The following is a 20,991-nucleotide window of genomic DNA, read 5'->3' on the forward strand; positions in this document are numbered from 1 at the left end:
AAGGAATATGTGGTTCCAATAATTCTCTAAAACTAAAAAGGGCCAGACAGTGAAACTGCGTATTATCTTATATTAATACTTAAAAGCATGTCCAAAAATATAAGCTATATTTCTTTCCCGAATTATGCCCAGGATTTTGTGGGATTAAATTTAGAAAAATGTGGTTTACCATTTAGTATTACATCAATTAATTATTATTAATAGGTTATTTCATTTTAGTCTATGATGTGAGTTTTATGCTTTTTCAAAGATTGTGAAATTTGAGAAACTATAAACTTATCACAATATAGAAATGTTATAAAGAATTAACAATGTGTATTAAAATAAACTTACAAAAAAAAGAATTAACAAATTTTCATCAGTTTTTTTTGATAATTCACATGTCAGAAACAAGCTTTTTAAAAAATCCAGCTCAAGAGGGATAACCAGAGTTAGATTATATTCATATTATATAGCTATATCCATGAAGTAAAAAAATTTTACTGCACTATTAAATAGACATTAGAAAAATTTTTGAGCTTATTATTTGTCCTACAGTAACCTGTATTAAAAGTATAAATACATAAAGAAATGTTTTAAATCCATGTTTAACTATCATGAATTTCTTTTTAAATGCTTTCTTTATGGGTGGGAAATACCAAACAAAAGAGTGATGGATGTAGTAAAAATTAGAGTAGAAAATATATGAAAATCCAACTATAAACAAATAGCTACAGGCCTCTAGAAGCTGAGAATACATATATAAAATTCTCACAATGAACAAGTGCTAAGTTGCCATTTATCAGGCTTCCATATGCTAGATTAATAGAATCCATGAAAGAAGAAATGACTACTTTTCAAATACCCAAAGAAATAAACTGTTCCCTCTATGACCTTTTAGGTTTTATTTCAAAATTAGTAACATAAAAAGATTTTACATCTCCCCTACCTTCCTCTGGACCTTTCATTCATTGAACTGAACAGACGTGAACATTTTCCCACAACTATTCTAATAAGTCAAGTCATGATTACTCAGCCTTATAATTAGATGTGGTGTTTCACAGGCAAAATGAGAACACTAATAACTCAGTCTCTTGTTCTTTGTTCCTTCCTAATAGGTCATTTAGCTGCCAGTTCAGCATTTGAGTTTGAACTTTGGTAGTTATATGATTATGTCCAGTAAATTCTTCTTAACACAATAGAACAATGGTCTAAAACAAAACATTTTAACCTATACAAAACAAATTCAAAAATAAAACAAAAAAAACTTTTGGAAATTAAAATGGTAACAAGAAATGGAAATTTAGAAATGTTATATAAGCTCAAAATATTCAAGGACTAAACTTGTCCTTCAACTTTATTTTCAAGACCATAATAATTTCAAAACAGACTAAAGAGACAGACAAATCACTTTATCTGCAATAAAACTGTAACATCTTAGTAGAGTTCATAGTATCTTGTGATCCTTCTGTGTTGCTCAGTATAGTAATTCTAAATAAAATCTACTCCATAAGCTCATTGACTGCCTATTTGTGACATTTCTGACAACTGGTTCTGTTTCAGTTCAAAAGTCTGTATATATTCTCAAGAACTATGTTAAATTATAATTTCCAAAGTTTTGATTTTGGAATAATTTTACCTTGCCTAGCACAGTAGATGTAGTCCTTGGCCAAGCCATAGTATGTTTGGATGAGAAAAAACCATGATTAGATCGTGAGATAAGATTCTGAATAAGAGTAATAGGTATAACTGTTTTATGAAAAAAATAACTTTACTGTATTTGGCTATCTTGGCTATATAGACAAAAATGTTACATTTCCAAAGGTTATTTTTTTGCATATATATGAGATATGGAAATTGAATAATTTATTGACTGAAATGATTTAAGTAATAAGAAAAATCTGTGAAATTAATTTTCTTATTTTCAAAAACATTGTGAGTTCTAGCTGGTAAAAGTTACTTGAGAATAGCTAATTTTCTATTCTAAATAAGTAGATGTATCTGTCCTGTCTTGAATCACATCCAAAAGTCTGGAAATGAAGAGTCAAATTAGCAAGTACATATGTGCCAGGCTCTCTCTTGAAAGTTTGGAAATACAAACATAAGCAGAAAGAGATCTTACCCTCTCTGAATTATGAAAAAGGAGAGGAAGGAAAAAGGGACAATGGTCTGAGAAAATTTGGGAGATTCAGTACAATGAAGACTGAAGACATGGCTGGCTTGGGTCGGTTTTAAAATAGTTTCTGGGAGCCAATCAGAAGGAAAAGAGACAGGGGCTGACTTTATGATGTTGAGAGATGTATGAATTTTAAGGGTCAAAAGATTGCTGGGATACTGTAAAGAAGGACGGAAAGTTAGGAGTGTACAACAAGTCTGGTAGTAGAGAGGTCCTTATTAGGTCTGGCTGCTAGAAGGAGTGCAATTTATATTTCTATCCTTTTACTTGTTACCTATTCTGTCAGGAGATAGATGGACAATGCTATTGGCAACTTTCCATGTTCAGGCAAAAGAGACTTGGCTTCTAACAAAATAAATATAGGGTCCTAACAAGGATGTGGAAAACTATGGTATTCTTAGTAACTCCATATCTTCACTCATTGAAAAATACTTACTACATTATTGGAACAAAAAATCGGGTGGAATATAGGAAATTATTTTTTAGTTTAAATCACTTTTCAATATCCTTTGCTGGCTCATCATTCATATTATGTCCTTTAGGTAACTATGAGTATACACCAGGCTTTGTTCTATGTTCTTTTATCTCTTTCACTATATATCCTCTCAGTTAATGACCCCATATGCTTCAAGGGGTTTGATTTCACCTTTATCCAGGATTTATATAAACAACTCTGATCTCTTTTAAGCTACATTTGCTCGAGATGAAATATTCTACAGGCATCTGAAATGCAACATGTTTAAAACAAAATTAATTATCTTTTCCTCCAAACAGCAACAATCACCTATTATATGTCAGGCATGTTGCTAAACTCTGAGAATACAAAAAAAGACACTGATCGATCATCCTTGCCCTCAAGATTTTTTTTTTTAATTATGGCCAGATGAGATTTCTACCAGAAATTCAAGAAGGGTTGACATAAAGAAAACTATTAACTATAGTCATTTATGACAATAATAAAAATGTTTAAATTCTATGATTGGATCAGTTGATATCAAAAAAGTTTTTGATACAAGTATAATATTCATTTCTATTAAAAACACTTGAAAACTTAGGCATAAGTTGACTTTTTTTTAATCTATCAATTAAAGCTTCTTATTTTCAAAACATGTGCATAGATGATTTTCAACATTCACCCTTGCAAACTCTTGGATTCCAAATTTTTTCTCTCCCTTCCTCCCATCCTTTCCTCTAGATAATATGTTGCTTCCCCTAATCTGTTAAATATGTGCAGTTCTTCTCTATATATTTCCATAATTATAATGCTGCAAAAAAAGTCAGATCAAAAAGGAAAAAATGAGAAAGAAAACAAAAAGCAAGCAAACAATAACAAAAAGAGTGAAAATGCTATGTTATGATTTAGTCAGTTCTCACAGTCCTCTCTTGGGTGTAGATGGCTTTCTTCATGACCAGACTACTGGAACTGGCCTAAATCATCTCATTGTTGAAAAGAGCCAAATCCATCAGAATTGATCTTCATATAATGTTGTTGTTGCCATGTACAATGTTCCCTTGGTTCTACTTACTTCACTTAGCATCAATTCATGTAAGTCTTTCCAGGTCTCTCTAAAATCATTCTGCTGATGATTTCTTATAGAATAGTAAGATTCCATAACATACATATGCTATGAGTTATTCAGCCATTCTCCAACTAATGAGCATCCATTCAGTTTCCAGTTTCTTGCCACTACAAAAAGGGCTGCCACAAATACTTTTTTGAAATGTTTTAGTTTTTATTTTTCTTATTTTGCTGCACAAGAAGAATCGGACTTTGAAATAGTGTACAATTAACCTGTGAAGGAAATCAAAAATGCAGGTGGACAAAAATAGAGGGTTTGGGAATTCTATATAATGGTTCACACTCATTTCCCAGAATTTTTTCGCTGCATGCCACATGTGAGTCCCTTTCCCTCCTTTATCAGGTCTATTAGAGACATTGCTGGATCAAAGGGTATGTACTTGTTGATAGCCCTTTGGCCATAGTTCCAAATTGCTCTCCAGAATGGTTGAATCAGTTCACAACTCCACCAACAATGTATCAGTGTCCCAGTTTCCCCCCATTCCCTCCAACTTTCATCATTATCTTTTCCTGTCATCTTAGCCAATCTGAGAGTTGTGTAGCAGTACCTTAGAGTTGACTTAATTTGCATTTCTTTGATTAACAGTGATTTAGAACACCTTTTCACATCTGAAAATTGTCTGTTCATATCCTTTAACCCTATGTCAACTGGAGAATGGATTGTATCCTCATAAATTTGAGTCAATTCTCTCTATATTTTAGAAATGAAGCCTTTTTCAGAACTCTTGAATGTAAATTTTTTTTCCCCAATTTACTGCTTCTCTTCTAATCTTGTCTGCATTGGTTTTGTTTCTACAAAACCTTTTTAAACTTAATATAATGAAAATTATCAATTTTGCATTCCATAATGTACTCCAGTTCTTCTTTGCCCATAAATTCCTTCCTTTTCCATAAATCTGAGAAACAGACTATCCTTTGTTCTTCTAATTTGCTTATAATATCACTCTTTATGTCCAAATCATGAACCCTGCTCTCAAGAATTTAACATATAAAAAGAATTTGAAAAGGAAGTTGAAGAAAAAAAGGAGGAAGAGAACTCAGCCCAGGGTCACAATGAGCCAGGGTAGAAAATGATTTTAGGAAGCAAGAGTTATTGTTGATTTTATCTTGTAGGATGATTAGTTTTTGAAGCTCATAAAGTTCAGGAGAACACCTGGGTGGGAAATGATGAGATAAAAACACTGAGTGCAAATTCAAATCAAAGATATGGGAGGAATTCTCCTATGTCCACCCTCTATGCTCTCCAGTGAAAAGGAAGGGTCCTAGTGACAAGGAGTTCAAATCCATCCTTTTTTGCATCCATGGCATGATTCCTTTCAGTCATCCAGGTTTGCAAAATTGGTCGCCAAATCTCGTTTTTATTCCCACAATATCTCTTGCATCTATCCCTTCTGTCTACCCACATAGCCATCATCCTAGCTCAGGTCCCTATTACTTTTTGTCTAGATTATCAAAACAGACTTCTAATTGGATTCTCCAATTCAAAAAATCTTCACCATACCATATCCTTCACAAAACTGTCAGATTGATTTTCCTATAATGTAGCTCCCTATTACCTTCTCTGTCTGGCATTTAAAGCTTTTTACTACCTGGCCCAGGTTACCCTTCTAGTTTAATGACACACTATTCCCTTTCATACATTCTATAGTCTAGTCAAACTAGCCTTTTCTTCATAAGGTGACCTTCTATTTCTCATCTCCATGCCTTTGTACTACCAAGCCCTCATGCCTGGAATGTATTCCCTCACCATTTCTGCTCATAACAAAAATTAAGCTCCCAAAGACAAGGCTATGTTCACTTCTGAACAAAGTAAATTAAGTATATAAATATGTATTGGCTGATTAACTACAAATATGTATATGGCTGATTATATTATAAATCTTAAGATAACTTAATTTTTACAAAAAAAAAACCCAAAGCTAGATTAATTCTAAACTGCCTCTACTGACAAGGAATTCATGAAACTCAAAGTTCTGATTTTATTTTTCCATTCCATCTACAAATCGTAAGGAACTGAAAAACCACCAGAAAGAAGGGAACATAGGACAAAAATTTTAGGCTCTTTTCTTCCAAGGTATCTGCTTTAAGCAAAAAACAAAACAAAACAAAATTAAAAAACCCCTAAAATCAGTTCATATTAATATTAATATTAATTATTAATTAATTAATAATTAATATTAATAAGGAGTTTTACTTATTTAAGCTTCTAGAACAACCAAAGTGAAAAAAATCACAATAAAAGAAAAGGTGCTATGTATAAACATATTCTATGTGTCATATTATTTACTAAGAGCATATTATCAAAATCTATAGTGTTTTGAATTTTTATAATATCAATTTATAATCTGATCCATCAGCTATACACAGAAATCAGGTAATTTCTCTAGGGTAAAAAGTCCTGATCAGATTCTTTTAGGAAATTTAGGACAAAAGTAATGCTATACAGTCAGAATACTGTCAAGGATGAAAAACATTTGTTTGCCATATTCCATCACTAAAAACTAAGGATTTGTTAACTTCAGAATGCAATTAATTAAGACTAAGCAGTAAGTAAAATGATTTACAGACAACTGGTTGACTATGTAAATTACAAATCATATTGTTCTTTTTCTTTAAGGAAGTTTGAGAAATTTGGAAACTCTGATGCAAACATAGACTGTAAATTTAAAATTTTTAAATGTAATGTTTTCTTCCATCAAGATCAGAATAGAATTTCATAAAGATTCCATTTTGCAGTGAACAATTATAAAAGAATAGAACAAAGCAGTTTTAAAATTCTAAAAGGGAATTAAAAGTTTAGCCCATGTACAGTAGAAAAAGCACTGAGTAGCCTCAATCAGAAATATGGCTTAAATCCACTTCTCATCACTTATCTTAATAAGGTCAAAGCTCTTATCTTTTAAATCTTAATTTTATTTTATCATATGTAAAATAGGGCTAATAAAACAACTTTCTCAACAGGTTGGATACTAGGTGATCAAATGGAAGCAAGGAATAAAAAAGTGCTTTGTAAGTACAAATCATTGCTTTTGTTTGTAATTTCTTGATGTCATGACATGCAAGTAAATTAGAGGTAAGTCACCTGCTTTACTTTTTCCTCCAGAGCCATCTGGGTCCAGTGGCCAGATACAGATCAAAATGATTGCAGATGGCCCTGGATGCAAATTATATAATTATGAAAATAAAACTGCAATTACATAAATGGTACTACTATTACTGAAGAAGAGATCATAGAAAACTGTTACACTAAAACATTTTTGGTGGAGTAGTGAATTGATCTAACTGTCCTGGAGAACAATTTGAAACTATGTCCAAAGGGCTATCTGACTATGCATATCCTTTGATCCAGCAGTGTCTCTACTGGGTCTATATCCCAAAGAGATCATAAAGGAGGGAAAGGGACCCAGATGTGCAAAAATGTTTGTAATAGCCATTTTTGTAGTGGCAAGAAACTGGCAATTGAGTGGATGTTCATCACTTGGAGAATGGCTGAATAAGTTATGGTATGTGAATGTTATGAAATATTATTGTGCTAAGAAATGATGAGCAGGATGATTTCAGAAAAGCCTGGAAAGACTTACATGAAGTGATGCTGAGTGAAGTGAATAGAACCAAGAAAACATTGTATATAGCAACAAGATTATATGATGGATGAATTCTGATGGGCATGGCTCTTTTCAGCAATGAGATGACTCAGGCCAGTTCCAATGGTCTATTGCACCCATCTGCACCCAGAGAGAGGACTGGGGAAACAGACTGTGGATCACAATATAGTATTTTCATCTTTTTTGTTTTGTTTGTTTGCATTTTGTTTTCTTTATCACTTTTCTCCCTTTTTGATTTGGTTTTTTCTTGTGTAGCATGATAATTATGGAGCTATGTATAGAAGAATTATACATGTTTAATACATTTTGGATTACTTGCTGTTTAAGGGAGAGAGGGAGGGAAAAAAATTTGAAATACAAGGTTTTGCAAGGGTGAATGTTGAAAACTATTTTGCATGTATTAGAAAAACTAAGAACTATTAAAGAAATTCTAGCTGAGGAGGAGGAGAAAACCAGAAAATGTCAGGATTCTAGTCATTTGACCCTGGGTCAGTCTTTTAGTCTATCTAGATTTTAACCTGTAAAGTAGAGTTAATATCACTTGTTTTACCTATGTCATTAAACAGAAAAAAATTAAAGACTATATTTATGAACCTTCTAAAAAGCTTATAACATATACAAACATAAGATATTAATGATGTAAATTTAACATTACCACAATTCAAGTACATAAGGGTTTCCTAATAAATGAAAATATCCAGAGGTGGCTATTTCAGGAGGTAGTTTTCTCACATTAAATCATCACTTGTTTGATATGTAGTAGGGAGGAATTATTGCTAAAGAATATAGGCTAATTAAGATGACTTCTGGGGTCTTTTGCTGTTCTGTCACTCTAGCATACCATAAATATTATACTTTGGATTATTTTCATAATAAAAGTATAATGTTTAGAAATCAGGCCATACTACTGATGAACTCTAATCTCTTTAAGTCTAGACAAATTTTACCCATAAAATGGCTATGATGATCGACAGAAAGAAATTTAAGAGAAAGACAACTCCAAAGGGCACAGTAACCAACAATCAAGTAAAAGAAGTGCCAGGAATTAGAGTTTCCCCTTGCTAAGTAAAATCTTCCCCAACATCCCAGGGAGTTTTGGTTTCATTTTTTGACATCATGATGCCTTGATTTCAATATGCAAAAATTAGTATCCGAGGCATTTCTTAGAAGAAATTGAGAAGAAAGGCCTATGATTCCATAATTAGACAAAAAAATAAACACAGGAGGTGACTTCTCATTTTGCAATGCTTATTCACCTTTCCAGGAGTAGTAAAGTCATTGCATGCTTATCATCAAAGTCATTACATAAATATGCAGAAAGCAAGATCAACATAGTATCACCTCTTTCTTTTTTTTTTTTCCTTCTTCTCTCTCATTACAGAAGTATTAATTGTTCTTTTAACTAAGGATCTTTTGGGCTCAGGCAAATTCCATGGCTTTCTGCCCCCAAAGGGACAGAAAAATGAACATGTAACAAGCATAAAGGATAGAATGCAATCAATATAATTACATCTTAAATCTTTATAAAAGAACTGTCTGTCCAAATTAAAATGCATGAAACCTGAGAAGAGAAGTAGGTTCTTGTTTACTATGGTATGAACAATTACTACAATGTGGTGATTGAAGCTATTTAAGATTATTTCATATTTAGTTAAATACTTTTACCTCTGTCCACATGTGCCAAGTTAAAGAGAATTCAAGAAATGTTTATATCACAAAAAACAAAGCATTTAATAATCAAGTGAAGTAACCAACACATGTTTATTAAACAGCTACTATGTAGTAAGTAGGCACTATGCTGGTGGGGATAGAAAGTGAAATTGAAAGTCTTTCCTCTCTAAAAAGATTTACATTAAATCGATAATTACATATATGTACATGTAGTATAAAATACACATACATAATGTATATATAATAAATGCAGAGTAATGTAAGCAACTATGTCCCAGGGAATTAGGAAAAGTGTTATATAAAAGATATTTAAGCTGAGTTTTGAAGGAAGCCCAGAATTCGCAGAAGTGAAGAAGGAAAAAACAGGAAATGGAGTGCTATGTGTGAAGAATAGTAGAGAGGCTGGTCCATACAATATGAGAAAGAGAGCTTTAAAGGCCAAAAGAACAAAGTTTGTAGTTGATCACAAAGATAATAGAAAGCTACTAGAATTTACAAATTAGGGAGTGTCAGACCTGTGATTTAGGAATATCACTCTGGGAGCTGTGAAATATCTGTTTCTTATAGAAAAACCACAATGTCATATACTGGTTTTCAATGAATATTATATAGTGATAATGAAGTCATCCAATGGCATGTTTCAATGACAGAATAACTATAACTAAAAAAAAAAGGGAACAGGTCCAAGCCCTGTACAGAATGTTAAATTTAGTTACACAAATACCTATTACTTAGCAATGTAATGAATACCTATTCATATATCTAACTTTAGCATATTACTTTTTATATACTTTGGAGAGAAATATTTAAATGTTGATACATGCTTTTTGGTAAACAAGAGAATGTAGCTAATTACTATACTTAGAAAGTTACTGGATAGCCTCCCCCCTTCTTTCTTGACTGGTACAGCTGTGTCAAAAAGGGCCTTCCCAGTTGCTACCCAAATTATGAATAAAAAATCCAAATTCAGGGTTTAAAAACAAATAAGAAGCTTCCCCATAGTTTTTGCTGAATATCAATGGTAACAGAAAAGACAGCTAGGGACCTCTTTTAAACCTATCCATTTTTTCAGTAACCTTTAAAGCCAGCTAGAAAACACAGTAAATAGAGTTCTAGCCTGGAGATGTGACAACCTAAATCCAAATCTTCGATCAGATACTAGTATGTATCCACTAGTATGAGTAACCACTTACAAAGTCACTTTAATCTCTATCTCAGTTTCCTCAATTGCAACATGAGAATTATAAAAGCATGTACTTTGAAGAGCTGTTGTGAGGATTAAAAGAGATATCTGTAATACATTTAACACAGTGCCTGATACATAGCAGATGCTTAATACATACATCTTTCCTCCTTATTAATATTAAGAAAGAAACAAGAAAAACTGCTATTTTAGAAATGTCTTTTCCACATGCTTAGGGATAAATATTTCAAGTATGAAAAATATTTTACCCTTTGATGTCCAAAGAAACTGAAAATCATTTTATATCCATTTAAGAAGATATTTAAGGAAGATGCTAGGCTACAAATGAAGAAGCCAGTAGACTAGTTTTTTTTTTTTTTTTAAGTTAAAAAGCAAGATGTAAATTACAAGTATTGGAGCAAGTTTCTCTCAATTCTTATTTTTACAATGATACTGACATTGTTAATATTTTTCATCTGGATGAAAAATAGATAAAAATCAGTAAAAAACCAAATTGAAGATCTTATTAGCCATCTTAACAGAGAATAAAATTAAGTAATAATTTAGCATGAGTAAAATCCATTAAGACTTTCATTATGCACTCAATGATGCCCGATTTATTTCCCATGTAATCATAGGATGGCAGACTTAGAAGTTATTTTGGAAGGTCATTGAGTCCTGAAAGCCTAGCCTTCTCAGAACCATTTGTTACAAATGCTTATATAGACTACACTTGAGGAATTTCAATGATATAAAATTCCCTATTCTTCTAGGGTGGCCCATTTTACTTTCACACATCTTTAATTATTAGGAAGCTTTCATTAAGGCTAAACAAAAATATCTCTGTAACTGATTACCTGAAAGTTAAGCAACATTAAGCAATTCATGTTTCCCTACTACATGACTCCCTTGACTTTTAAAAAATCACAATCCAGAGAGGTAAGCTACCCTTACACGACTTGACTCTATCACTCAGTTTCTTCTTTTCTTTGTAGTTCCGGTAGAGGAGTGGTGGGAGAAATTGGAAAACAGGATACAAGGAATTTAATTTTCGGGTGCCCTTTACAAATTCTAAACCAGGCAATGTCTCCATCTAGCGTTTAAATAGATTCACTGCATTGTACTTGAAAACCAACTGAATTTAAAAGTGAGATCCATCTACTTAATAATAATTTTTAGATAGGACAGAACTTGGTCATTTTCCTGTCTTGCAACTTGGTGATTTACTATTATCATTTGTGTCTATAAACAGGATATCATGTGGTAATTTTCTTAGAACAAAGCCATAGTAGTTTTAAAATAAAACACTCTGGTTCACCTTGATGGTTCACAGTTCCAATAGAATTTTATTATAGGAAGGATAATAAAATAATGCTGCCACCAATCTCCACGGTTTCAAAATTTAACTTTAATCTTTAAGATTTGGAAAAATCCCTCCAGAAAAGTCAAACAGTGGATTGCAAGTTCTGATATATTCTTCCCAAGCTGAAAAATCTTTGAATATAATCTCAGAAAGAGATTGCTACTGTTAAGTAAGATCTAGCCAGACTACGTACCAGTAAGTTTGCTACTAGGTGATAAAAATGTTTGGTCATGGCTATCTATAAAATAAAGGCAAAAAGTCTGTCTAAATCAATGGTTCTCAAACTTTTTGGTCTCAGCACCTCTATCCACTCAATAATTACATCAGACCTTCCAAAAATACTTTTGTTTATGTGGGTTATATCTACTAACTTTTGCAGTTTTAGAAATTCAAATATTTTAGTATTATTATGAAAATAATTTTGATCATGAGAACTCCTTGAATGGATCTTAAGAATCTCAGGGACACTGGATTACACTTTGAAAATCTTTTTCACTTAGCAGTAAGGAGCCACTGAAATTAATTGAGCATTAGAGACCTAACTAGATAGATTTATGTGTAAGTAACATTTATCCGTCAGTAGGTTAAAAGTTAGATTAGATCAGGGACAGAGACTAGCAGCAAAAAGGAAGACTTAGGCTGGTGAAAATCCAGGTTGATGATAATGATTGAATATTAATATGTGAGAACCTCTGATGTAGAGGAAGATTACCTTAAGTTTATTTCTTTTTCCCCTCTCAATGTGTAGTGTTAATAATGAAAAATAGAAACTAATATCAATCATGTAAACTTAAGTCAAAGGTTCCCCCAAAGACCAGAATAAATTTCTTCTCTCATTTGGCAGCTAATTTACAACTTGCTAGATTTTTCATCTACTCATTTCTTTTTTTTTTTCTTCTTTTTTTGCTGACCCAAGTGGGGTTAAGTGACTTGCCTAGGGTCACACAGCTAGGCAGTGTTAAGTGACTGAGGTCACATTTGAACTCGGGTCCTCCTGAATTCAGGGCTGATGCTCTATGTCTACTCATTTCTTAACTCACAAAATGCTTCCTTTCTTTCTCAAGCACTAATGCCATGGTATATTATCTTCAAAATTAGCTTTAATAAAGATTTCTCCAAGTGTGTTAAGCCTAATTACTTCTTGCTCTGTAAAGTTATGGCCCAATCATCTGGCAAATGGATGAACATGAGTAAAACAGACAATAGGCAAAAGTCTAGAGGACACACCATATATTAAAGTTCTTAGTTTTACTGGCACAATGTCTCATTCCAAGGATCTCTAATAAGCTGTGAGACTCCACATAATTTCAGATAAGATTTTACAATTTTATACATCTGGTGATAAAACTGGAACTGAGAGAAGGAACACTTTTTACCCTGAGCATGACTTCTACTAGGCCAGAGGTCAAACAAACATTCCTGTAACGCTCATGTTCCAGCTCTGCTGAAAAGGAAACAAAATGTGTGTTTGCCATCATCTTGATGGATCAGTTCATAGTTTTCTGGGAGTTTAAATGTAATAGAGGAAGAATATAATTTTTCTGGATGTTCTTACAAACAAATAAAAATTTATCAATCCCCCAAATCTTTTTAACCAACTGTCCCAATGTAAAGCATGTAGCTAATACAATAAATTAAATCAGTCATTCTTGCTACCTGCTAGGCATAACTTCTCTGCCTGTAAGATTTAACAACAAAAACAAATAATAAAAAGACACATTTGTATTAGAAATATCAGCTTCAAAAATTCTTTGAATTTTCTAGGCTATCACCTAATGAGGAACTGCCTTCATTTTCTCCCAAAAAGAAAAAAAGGAAGGAAAATGATATGGAGAGAGCCAACATGCTTTTCCTCTCTGCTCTATCTGTAAATCTGGCTACTAAATACATACCTGGATTTTCAATCATTTTGCAGGCCTCCCTCTCCTATATTTGTAGCTTCTTTGACTAATCTCCAAATAACTCTCCTAACTTTGTCAATTACTTCAACATCTGGTTTCGAATTTTCATCCCCATCTCATTCCTCTGTCATCATCTTTGAAATGTCAATATTAATGTTGACAACTTCCTAAAATATTTGATTATATACAATTACTTCACCAAAATTTCAAAGATCTCCTCTTTCTTCCCTCTTCAAATCCACTTCAATCATACACCTATATGGTCATACCTTGAACCTTAGCATTTCAATTGCACCACCACCAAGAAACTGAAATCACCCCAGAATTTCCTTGCCAAATGACCTTCCTAACTTGTGAAACTTTTTCTTTGGGCAACTGTACTTGTACAAAATATGATTTCTGTTCCTGGCTGGAGAGCTGCTGAGTTATACTTAAGAAAGATACAATTCTGAAGTTTTCACTCAAGTTACAAATTTATGGCAACATAATCCCAGCTGGTATCTCAATAATCTGACAATCCTTTTACTCTATCTTTGTGAATTCAAAATCAGAGAATGATAGAGCTAGAAGGGACTTTAGAGATGATCCAGTCCAGCATCAAATATAGGAAAAAAAAAGTGAAATATTATCAAGATCATAAAGCTAATAAATTGGTAGAGCTACAGGTTGATCCTAGTTCTTTTACTTACTTCAGTGCTCTTTCCAACACACTCAATTTTCCCCACAACTGTTCTAATCCTCCTAACCTCCAAACACTTCCATTCTCACATTTAAGCAGATGATTTACTAAACTTTTCCCACCATTCATTGCCTTGTCTTCTTCAGGGTAAGTGCCCTTGGTCACAATGGCCATTTGATAAAGAGGTACCTTTTTATATTTTGGCTCCGTTTTTATATTTTATTTCTACTAGAATGTAAAGTCTTTGAGAGTAAGAACCACTGAGGGTTTTTTGTTTCTTATTTTTTTTAGTTTTTGGTATTTACATTCCCAATGTTCTGACACATAATATGACTTAATTAATGTCATTGTGCTCTATATCCTAGCTTCCTATGTCACTGAAAAGTCTGAGGTCACTCACCATGTACTTCTTCAGCTTTCCTCTTCTATCCCTCAATATCTGGCATTACTATTTTTTTTTCTTCAGCTCACAATAGTAACACTCTTGCTCTTAGCTAAAATTAATCCTTCTGCATTCCAATATCCTAATTCAGGATTTCACTTCAACCATCATTCATTCACTCTCATCCATTTCAATCACTCCCCCCACCTGTTCTCTACTAGCTCTTGTTAAACCCTGTAGGTTTTCTGCCCCAGCTATCCTACAGATAAGGCTATCTTGAAGGTCACTAAAGAATTCCCAGTTGCCAAATCATGTCTCACCCTTTTTGATTTCTCTGCAGTTGTTGATAAATCAATCATTCTCTACTACAGAACGTTTTCTAATCTCAGCCAACCTATTTCTTTCTTTCTTTCTTTTTCTCTCTCTCTCTTTTTTTTTTTTTTGCTGAGGTAATTGGGGCTAAGTGACTTGCCCAGGATTAATGAGCTGGGAAGTGTTAAGTGTCTAAGGTCAGATTTGAACTCAGGTTCTCCTGACTTCAGAGCTGGTACTCTATGGTACACTGTGCCACCTAGCTGCTCCTCCACCTATTTTTTTAACTACATCTCTTCTGGTATTTTAATCTCTTTTTAATCCTTTAAAATTTATATGTCCCCCAAGAATCTGTCACTGGTCTTCTTTTCTTCTTTATCCCTCCCTTAGCAACTTCATTCACTTACACAGCTTTAATTACAACCTCTATGGAAATTATAATATCTTTAGTCTTGACTGCTTTCCTGTTTTAGAACCACAACTTCAGTTGCTTCAATGTGTCTCCATGAAGATATTCCAAAAGAACTCTCAACTCAGCATGAGTAAAACCAAATTTTATCAATTATTATATCCCCTTTGATACTTTTTTTTGACACGTTCTTTGACACTTATATTTATTCCATCCTCCATGTTCAAAACCCTGTATTGTTTTGTTTTTCTTTTCCATATTCTTTAAATCTCATCAGTTTCCAAATTATGTTATTCCCTATCACCTCTTTTCTAAGCACCAGGATTCAGAACCTATGAGTCACCTCTGATTCATCTCCTTACAAGTTTAGTCAGTCACTAACTTGTCCAAGGACTTTTTTCTAAATGATGTCTCCTCCCCACCCACTGCAACTACCCAAGTATATGGAAAGAAGTGCTAGTCATTTCTGTTGGTGGGTTTTTTAGTTCCAAGTTTTCTCTCTTCTTCCATTTCCCTCCACCACCAACTGAAATAGTAAAACATATGATTATGGGCAACCTTGTTTCACCTTTGATCTTAGTGGGACTGCTTCTATAACTTATTCCCATTACATATAAATGCATGCTGGTGGTTTCAGATGGATGCTACCTATCATTTTAAAGCAAACCTCATTTATTCCTATGCTTTCTAATAAGACATATAAACATGAAGTCATGAAAAACACATAGCAGCATTAGTCATGTTCTGAAATGAGAAAATGTAAGAGAAATAAAGGAAAAAAATGTTTTAATATGTATAATAAGTCCATCAGTTCTCTATCTAAAGTTGGACGTTTTTCATCAGGTGTCCTTTGGAGTTCTGGGGGGATCACTGTATTGCTCTGAGTTATTAAGTCTTTCATAGTTATTTATCTTTACAATATTGCAGTTACCATATACATTGTTCTCTTGGTTTTGCTCATTTCACTTTCCTTCAGTTTCTACTGGCCTCCCCAGGTTTTTCTGAAAACATTCATATGTTTGTGATGACTTGTTTAGCCATTTCCCAACTGATGGGTATCTTCTCAGTCTCCAATTCTTTCCAACCATAAAAAAAAAGCTGCTATACATATATATATATGTATTCCTTTTTCTTAGATTTCTTTAGATATAGATCTAGTAACGGTACTGCTGGGTCAAAGGGTCAGTTTTATAGTCCTTTGGCCATACATAAAAACTGCCTTCCAAAATAAGATTAGTTCAATTCTTTCAAAAATATATACGTATACTTATTTTTCCATATTTCTCACAACATGCCAACTTTCTTTTCTGTCATCTTAGTCAATATGAGTGGTTTTAATTTTTATTTCTTTAATTATTAGTGATTTTATGCATTTTTTCATATGACTTTTTATAACTTTGATTTCTTCCTCTGAACATTGCCTGTTCTTAACCTTTGAGCAATTACCTACTGGGGCTCTTATTTTTGTAAATTTGATTTGGTTTTCTACATACTTGAGAAATTAAACCTTAATTTGAGAAATTTGCTATAAAATGTCCTCCCTCTCCAAGTTTCCTGCTTTTCTTCTAATTTTTGTTGCATTGGTTTTGTTTGTGCAAAAACTTTTTTAATTTTATGTAATCAAAATTATCTATTTTGCAATGTTTTGTTTTGTTTTGTTTTTTTCAAAAAGTAAGTTCTTGCCTTAATAGCTGGAACCATTAGGTTACTGAGATCATTTGCTTCTTTACTAATCAGCCACTCTACTTCTTATTAAGTATTAAATTGTTTTGATGGATACTGCTTTGTAGTATAATTTGAGTTACAGCTAAGTACCATTCTTACACATTTTTTTTTATTCTTTTGACATTCTTGACCTTTTGGTCCTCAGATTAGGATTAAGTCCCTGGGAAGTATAAGGCTCACAAAATCATTTGGTCTGACTCTGCCAAGGCAAGTGCAGATGACAAAAACCTACGGCTTGAGTCCTTTAAGCTGATGATTTCATATAGCTTGTGAATAATGTTATAAATATCCAAATGGTCCTCAGCAGAAAAAAGGTTCCTCACTCCTATTTTAAATTTTGTCATTATTTCTTCTAGCTCTCTGGTTAGTCTGATTGGTCTAACACTAAAGTAATAAATTAATTTAGGCAATATTGTCATTTTTTTTATATTGGTTTGGCCTACACACAAGAATTAATATTTGTCCTCTGATCATTTAGATGTGTCTTTATTTGTTTGTAATTGTGTTTCAGTGGATGTTTTGGCAAATAGACTACCAGGTCTGCGCTTATCTGTAAAAAGTAATAGTTTTGTTCCATATTTTTTTAGTTGTCTTACTACTACAGCTAAGCATTACAAGTATAATATTGAATAACAATGCTAATAATGAACATCCTTGCTTTACCTTTGCATTTACAGAAAAGGCTTCCAATTTGTCTCCATTTCATAAAATATTTGTCCATTTGTCATTTTATGAAAAATCCCATTTATTCATATGCTTTCTAGTATTTTTAATAGGAATGGGTATTAAATTTTTCTAAGGCCTTTTCTATATCATATGATATAAATTTTATTATTATTTTGTTAGTGTCATAGTCAATTATACTAATAGTTTTTCTAATATTGAGCTAGCCCTCCATTTCTGGGATAAATACAGCTTGGTTATAATGTATGCGCTTTGTGATATATCATTATAATCTCCTTGCTAGTATTTTATTTAAAACATTTGTATCAATATTCATTAGGAAAATTTGTCTATAGGTTTTTTTCTGTTTTTACACTCCCTGGTTGGGGTATCAAAATAATGGTTGTGTCATAGAAGGAATTTTGTTGGACTCTAATTTTTTTCTTTAATTTAGATATTATTAGAATTGTTCTTTAAATGTTTGAAAGGTCATGTGATATAGTACAAAAAGTGCTAAAATTTCAACAAGATGGTATAGAGTTCAAATCCCATTGTCTGTCTTTTTATCTTTTCCATTCCATCATGTCTGTTTCAAAAATGAAGTCGCTATGGACTACACAATGGACTAAAGATACTGAATTAACCCTAGATGGCAGAATAGGGAAAATAATTCATACTAGCCTCATTCCCTAATATTTTTCCTTTAGAGATCAGTTTTTAAATGCTGAATTGCTTTTGTATTTGGAGGTGGGGTGATAAATAATTTAGCAACACCTAAACATCTGAAAAAGAAACCTGCACTTGAATTAGGAAAAAAAAATGAGAAAATGTTCTTTATATGCTTGATTTAGAAAATCTTCCATTACAACTATATATTCTTAACACTTTACCAAAAGCATTCTGCCAATCTAAAAATAATTTTTGAAATGAAACTCCTTTCATTAACATGAACTACATTCATCCTAAACAGATTATGTTATTTATTTTGAAAATAAAATACTACTGAAAAAGAAAGAAAGAAAGAAGGCTTAAGGGAAGTTTCAAAGACTGGACTTAATCTGTTCAATATTTTATGCAGAGGACAAATTTGTAAGACTATGTTTCAGATTAAAATGCATTTTAAAAAATAAAACTGCAATTATAATGACAAAGCTTGGTTTGGAAGAAGGATTGAAAAGATCTTTTTTCACAAAAGTTGGGGACCTATGTATGTGGACTATTATCAATTTAGGCTCAGTTAATATGTTGGTTGGTTTTTCCTGAATTCTCTCTTCTCCCTTTCTTTTTCATTCTTTGTTTTAAAGGATGGCTCAATAGGAAGAAATATATTTAGAAATGAAGGTAAAAATAAAAGATATCAATAAAAATTTTCAAATAAGTAATTAAATGTTGCTCTTACCAGATAAAGCAGAAAAGTATGTAGACCTGTTCCAAGCCCAACAGAAGACAGAATTCCTAAGCCTACCCAGTAGGCACACCAAAGAATCTTTTTCTCCATAAATTTCACATACTGAAAAACAAGAACACTACAATTTCAAAATTGCCTGAAACCACTTGTCAATATTAGCTTAAATCAACAATAAGAATAACAACAAAAACAACTAAAAGGATCTTGTTCCTTTTTCTTATAAAACTTTGTATGTAACAGCAGGTGGGTAGCAAAAGGGTTAATTATCATTCAGCTGATTTTTATGTTCTAAATTGTTATTTTCTTAAGCATAGCTATCATAAATAAGAAGCCACCAATAAAAAGAAGAAATCTTTACAAGTCATAATTTCTCTGAATTTTAAAAAACATGGAAAAGAATGAGAGGGGGGAAAGGGAAAGTGATAGCTATCTTTGTAAATATAACATGTTCTTCATTATTCAGATTAAAAAAAAATAAAATGCAAAATGACAATTACACTTTGGTATCCCAACATAGTGGATGCAAGTGTGTTGAGAGGGAAAGAAAACCTCTAGTTTATCAAGCTATGGACATTGGTGGGAAGAATTCCAGAATCAGGGAAGACTAAAAGCTAAGAAAGAGGTAAATGAGATCTTAAGCCAGGAATTCTTTATTTTTTTTATATTATGATCACTTTGGGAAGCAGACTGGTGAAATCTATGACTTTTGCCGGATAATTTTTTAAATGAATAAAATAAATTAAATAGGATTACAAAGGAAAGCAATGACACTGAAATACAATTATCAAAATATGAAAAAGTTCATCGTCTCCAGGTTAAGAAACCCTGATTTACAGATGAAGAGAATAAAGTACTTAGAACTTGTGAATTGCTCAAGCTCACACAACTAGTTAATGAGAACAGAATGATTTGAAGACCAGTCTTTTGTCTAATTGTAGTTCTATCTCCACTAAGTTCTAGAAGTTCTGGCTTCAATGCCTCAGTGTGGTACAGGATCTTTAGAAAGATGTTATTCCATTACTGAATAGTTTTTAGACTCTAATTTGGCAACTGCTACAAAGTAGGTTCATTTTAAATTTTCTAAAACATGCAAAGATTTTTTTTTTTTTGCTTGTTTGATTTTGAGGAAATTGAGGTTAAATGATTTGCTAGGATCATACAACTAATAAGTGTCTGAGTCCAAATTTGAACTCGGGTCCTCCTGATTCCAGGGTTGGTACTCTTTCCACTGTGCTACCTGTCCCTAAAGATTGTGTTTAAATGTCTATAACAATGTTTTTAAAATCACAGAAGCCTCAGAATTGAATTCAAGTGTTTAAAAATAAATTTAGATTTTTAGATCTACAATTTAGAACATACTGTTACTGCATATTTTACTTGTGTTATTTTAATCCAAAAAGATGTTCTAAACCTTCTAACTATCCCCTAGTCACTTCACAGTTGTAAATGAACTTACAACATTATACAAGCTTATTCTCAAAATAATATAAAATCTGTCTGGTACAAAATGTAAGTTTTCCTCATAAATAAAATGTGAGGATCTGACAATTCTCTGAAGATTCACAAAGCTTGGTACTTTTTCCACTTTATTATCTTTGCTATTTTTGTGTGTTGATTTGCAATATGACTAATATGGAAATGTTTTGCATGTCTACATATATATAACTGATATACCGTTTGCTTTCTCAATGTGTGAAGAGAGAATTTGGAACTCCAAATTTTAAAAAATGTAATTGGGAAATATTTAATGACAGATGAAAATATAATTTTTAAAAAGATTCACAATGCTTGGCTTGGGCACCATCACAACAATGACATTTAGCAAACTCTCAAAAAACCCAAAAAGATGTATAACAATACTAATTGCTCACACTTGGACAACTTAATTAATATTTGTGCAAATATTATGTCACCTGCCCAAATTGATGGGAAATCTTCTGAAACTTATGGTAGCCC

The 20,991-nt window shown here is 32.4% G+C and overlaps 1 protein-coding gene across 3 annotated transcripts in view; it reads right to left on the bottom strand.

Moving 5' to 3' along the window:
• Positions 1 to 20,991, bottom strand: part of VMP1 (vacuole membrane protein 1) — a 133,075-nt gene that overhangs the window by 75,751 nt on the left and 36,333 nt on the right. For all 3 annotated transcript variants that reach the window (XM_051994133.1, XM_051994134.1, XM_051994132.1), the window contains exon 5: positions 19,027 to 19,137. In XM_051994133.1, the coding sequence (XP_051850093.1) occupies positions 19,027 to 19,137 (111 nt within the window). The remainder of the gene's footprint in view (positions 1 to 19,026; positions 19,138 to 20,991) is intronic.

This window comes from Antechinus flavipes, chromosome 4 (assembly GCF_016432865.1).
Source record: "Antechinus flavipes isolate AdamAnt ecotype Samford, QLD, Australia chromosome 4, AdamAnt_v2, whole genome shotgun sequence".
In the NCBI taxonomy this organism is placed as follows: domain Eukaryota; kingdom Metazoa; phylum Chordata; class Mammalia; order Dasyuromorphia; family Dasyuridae; genus Antechinus; species Antechinus flavipes.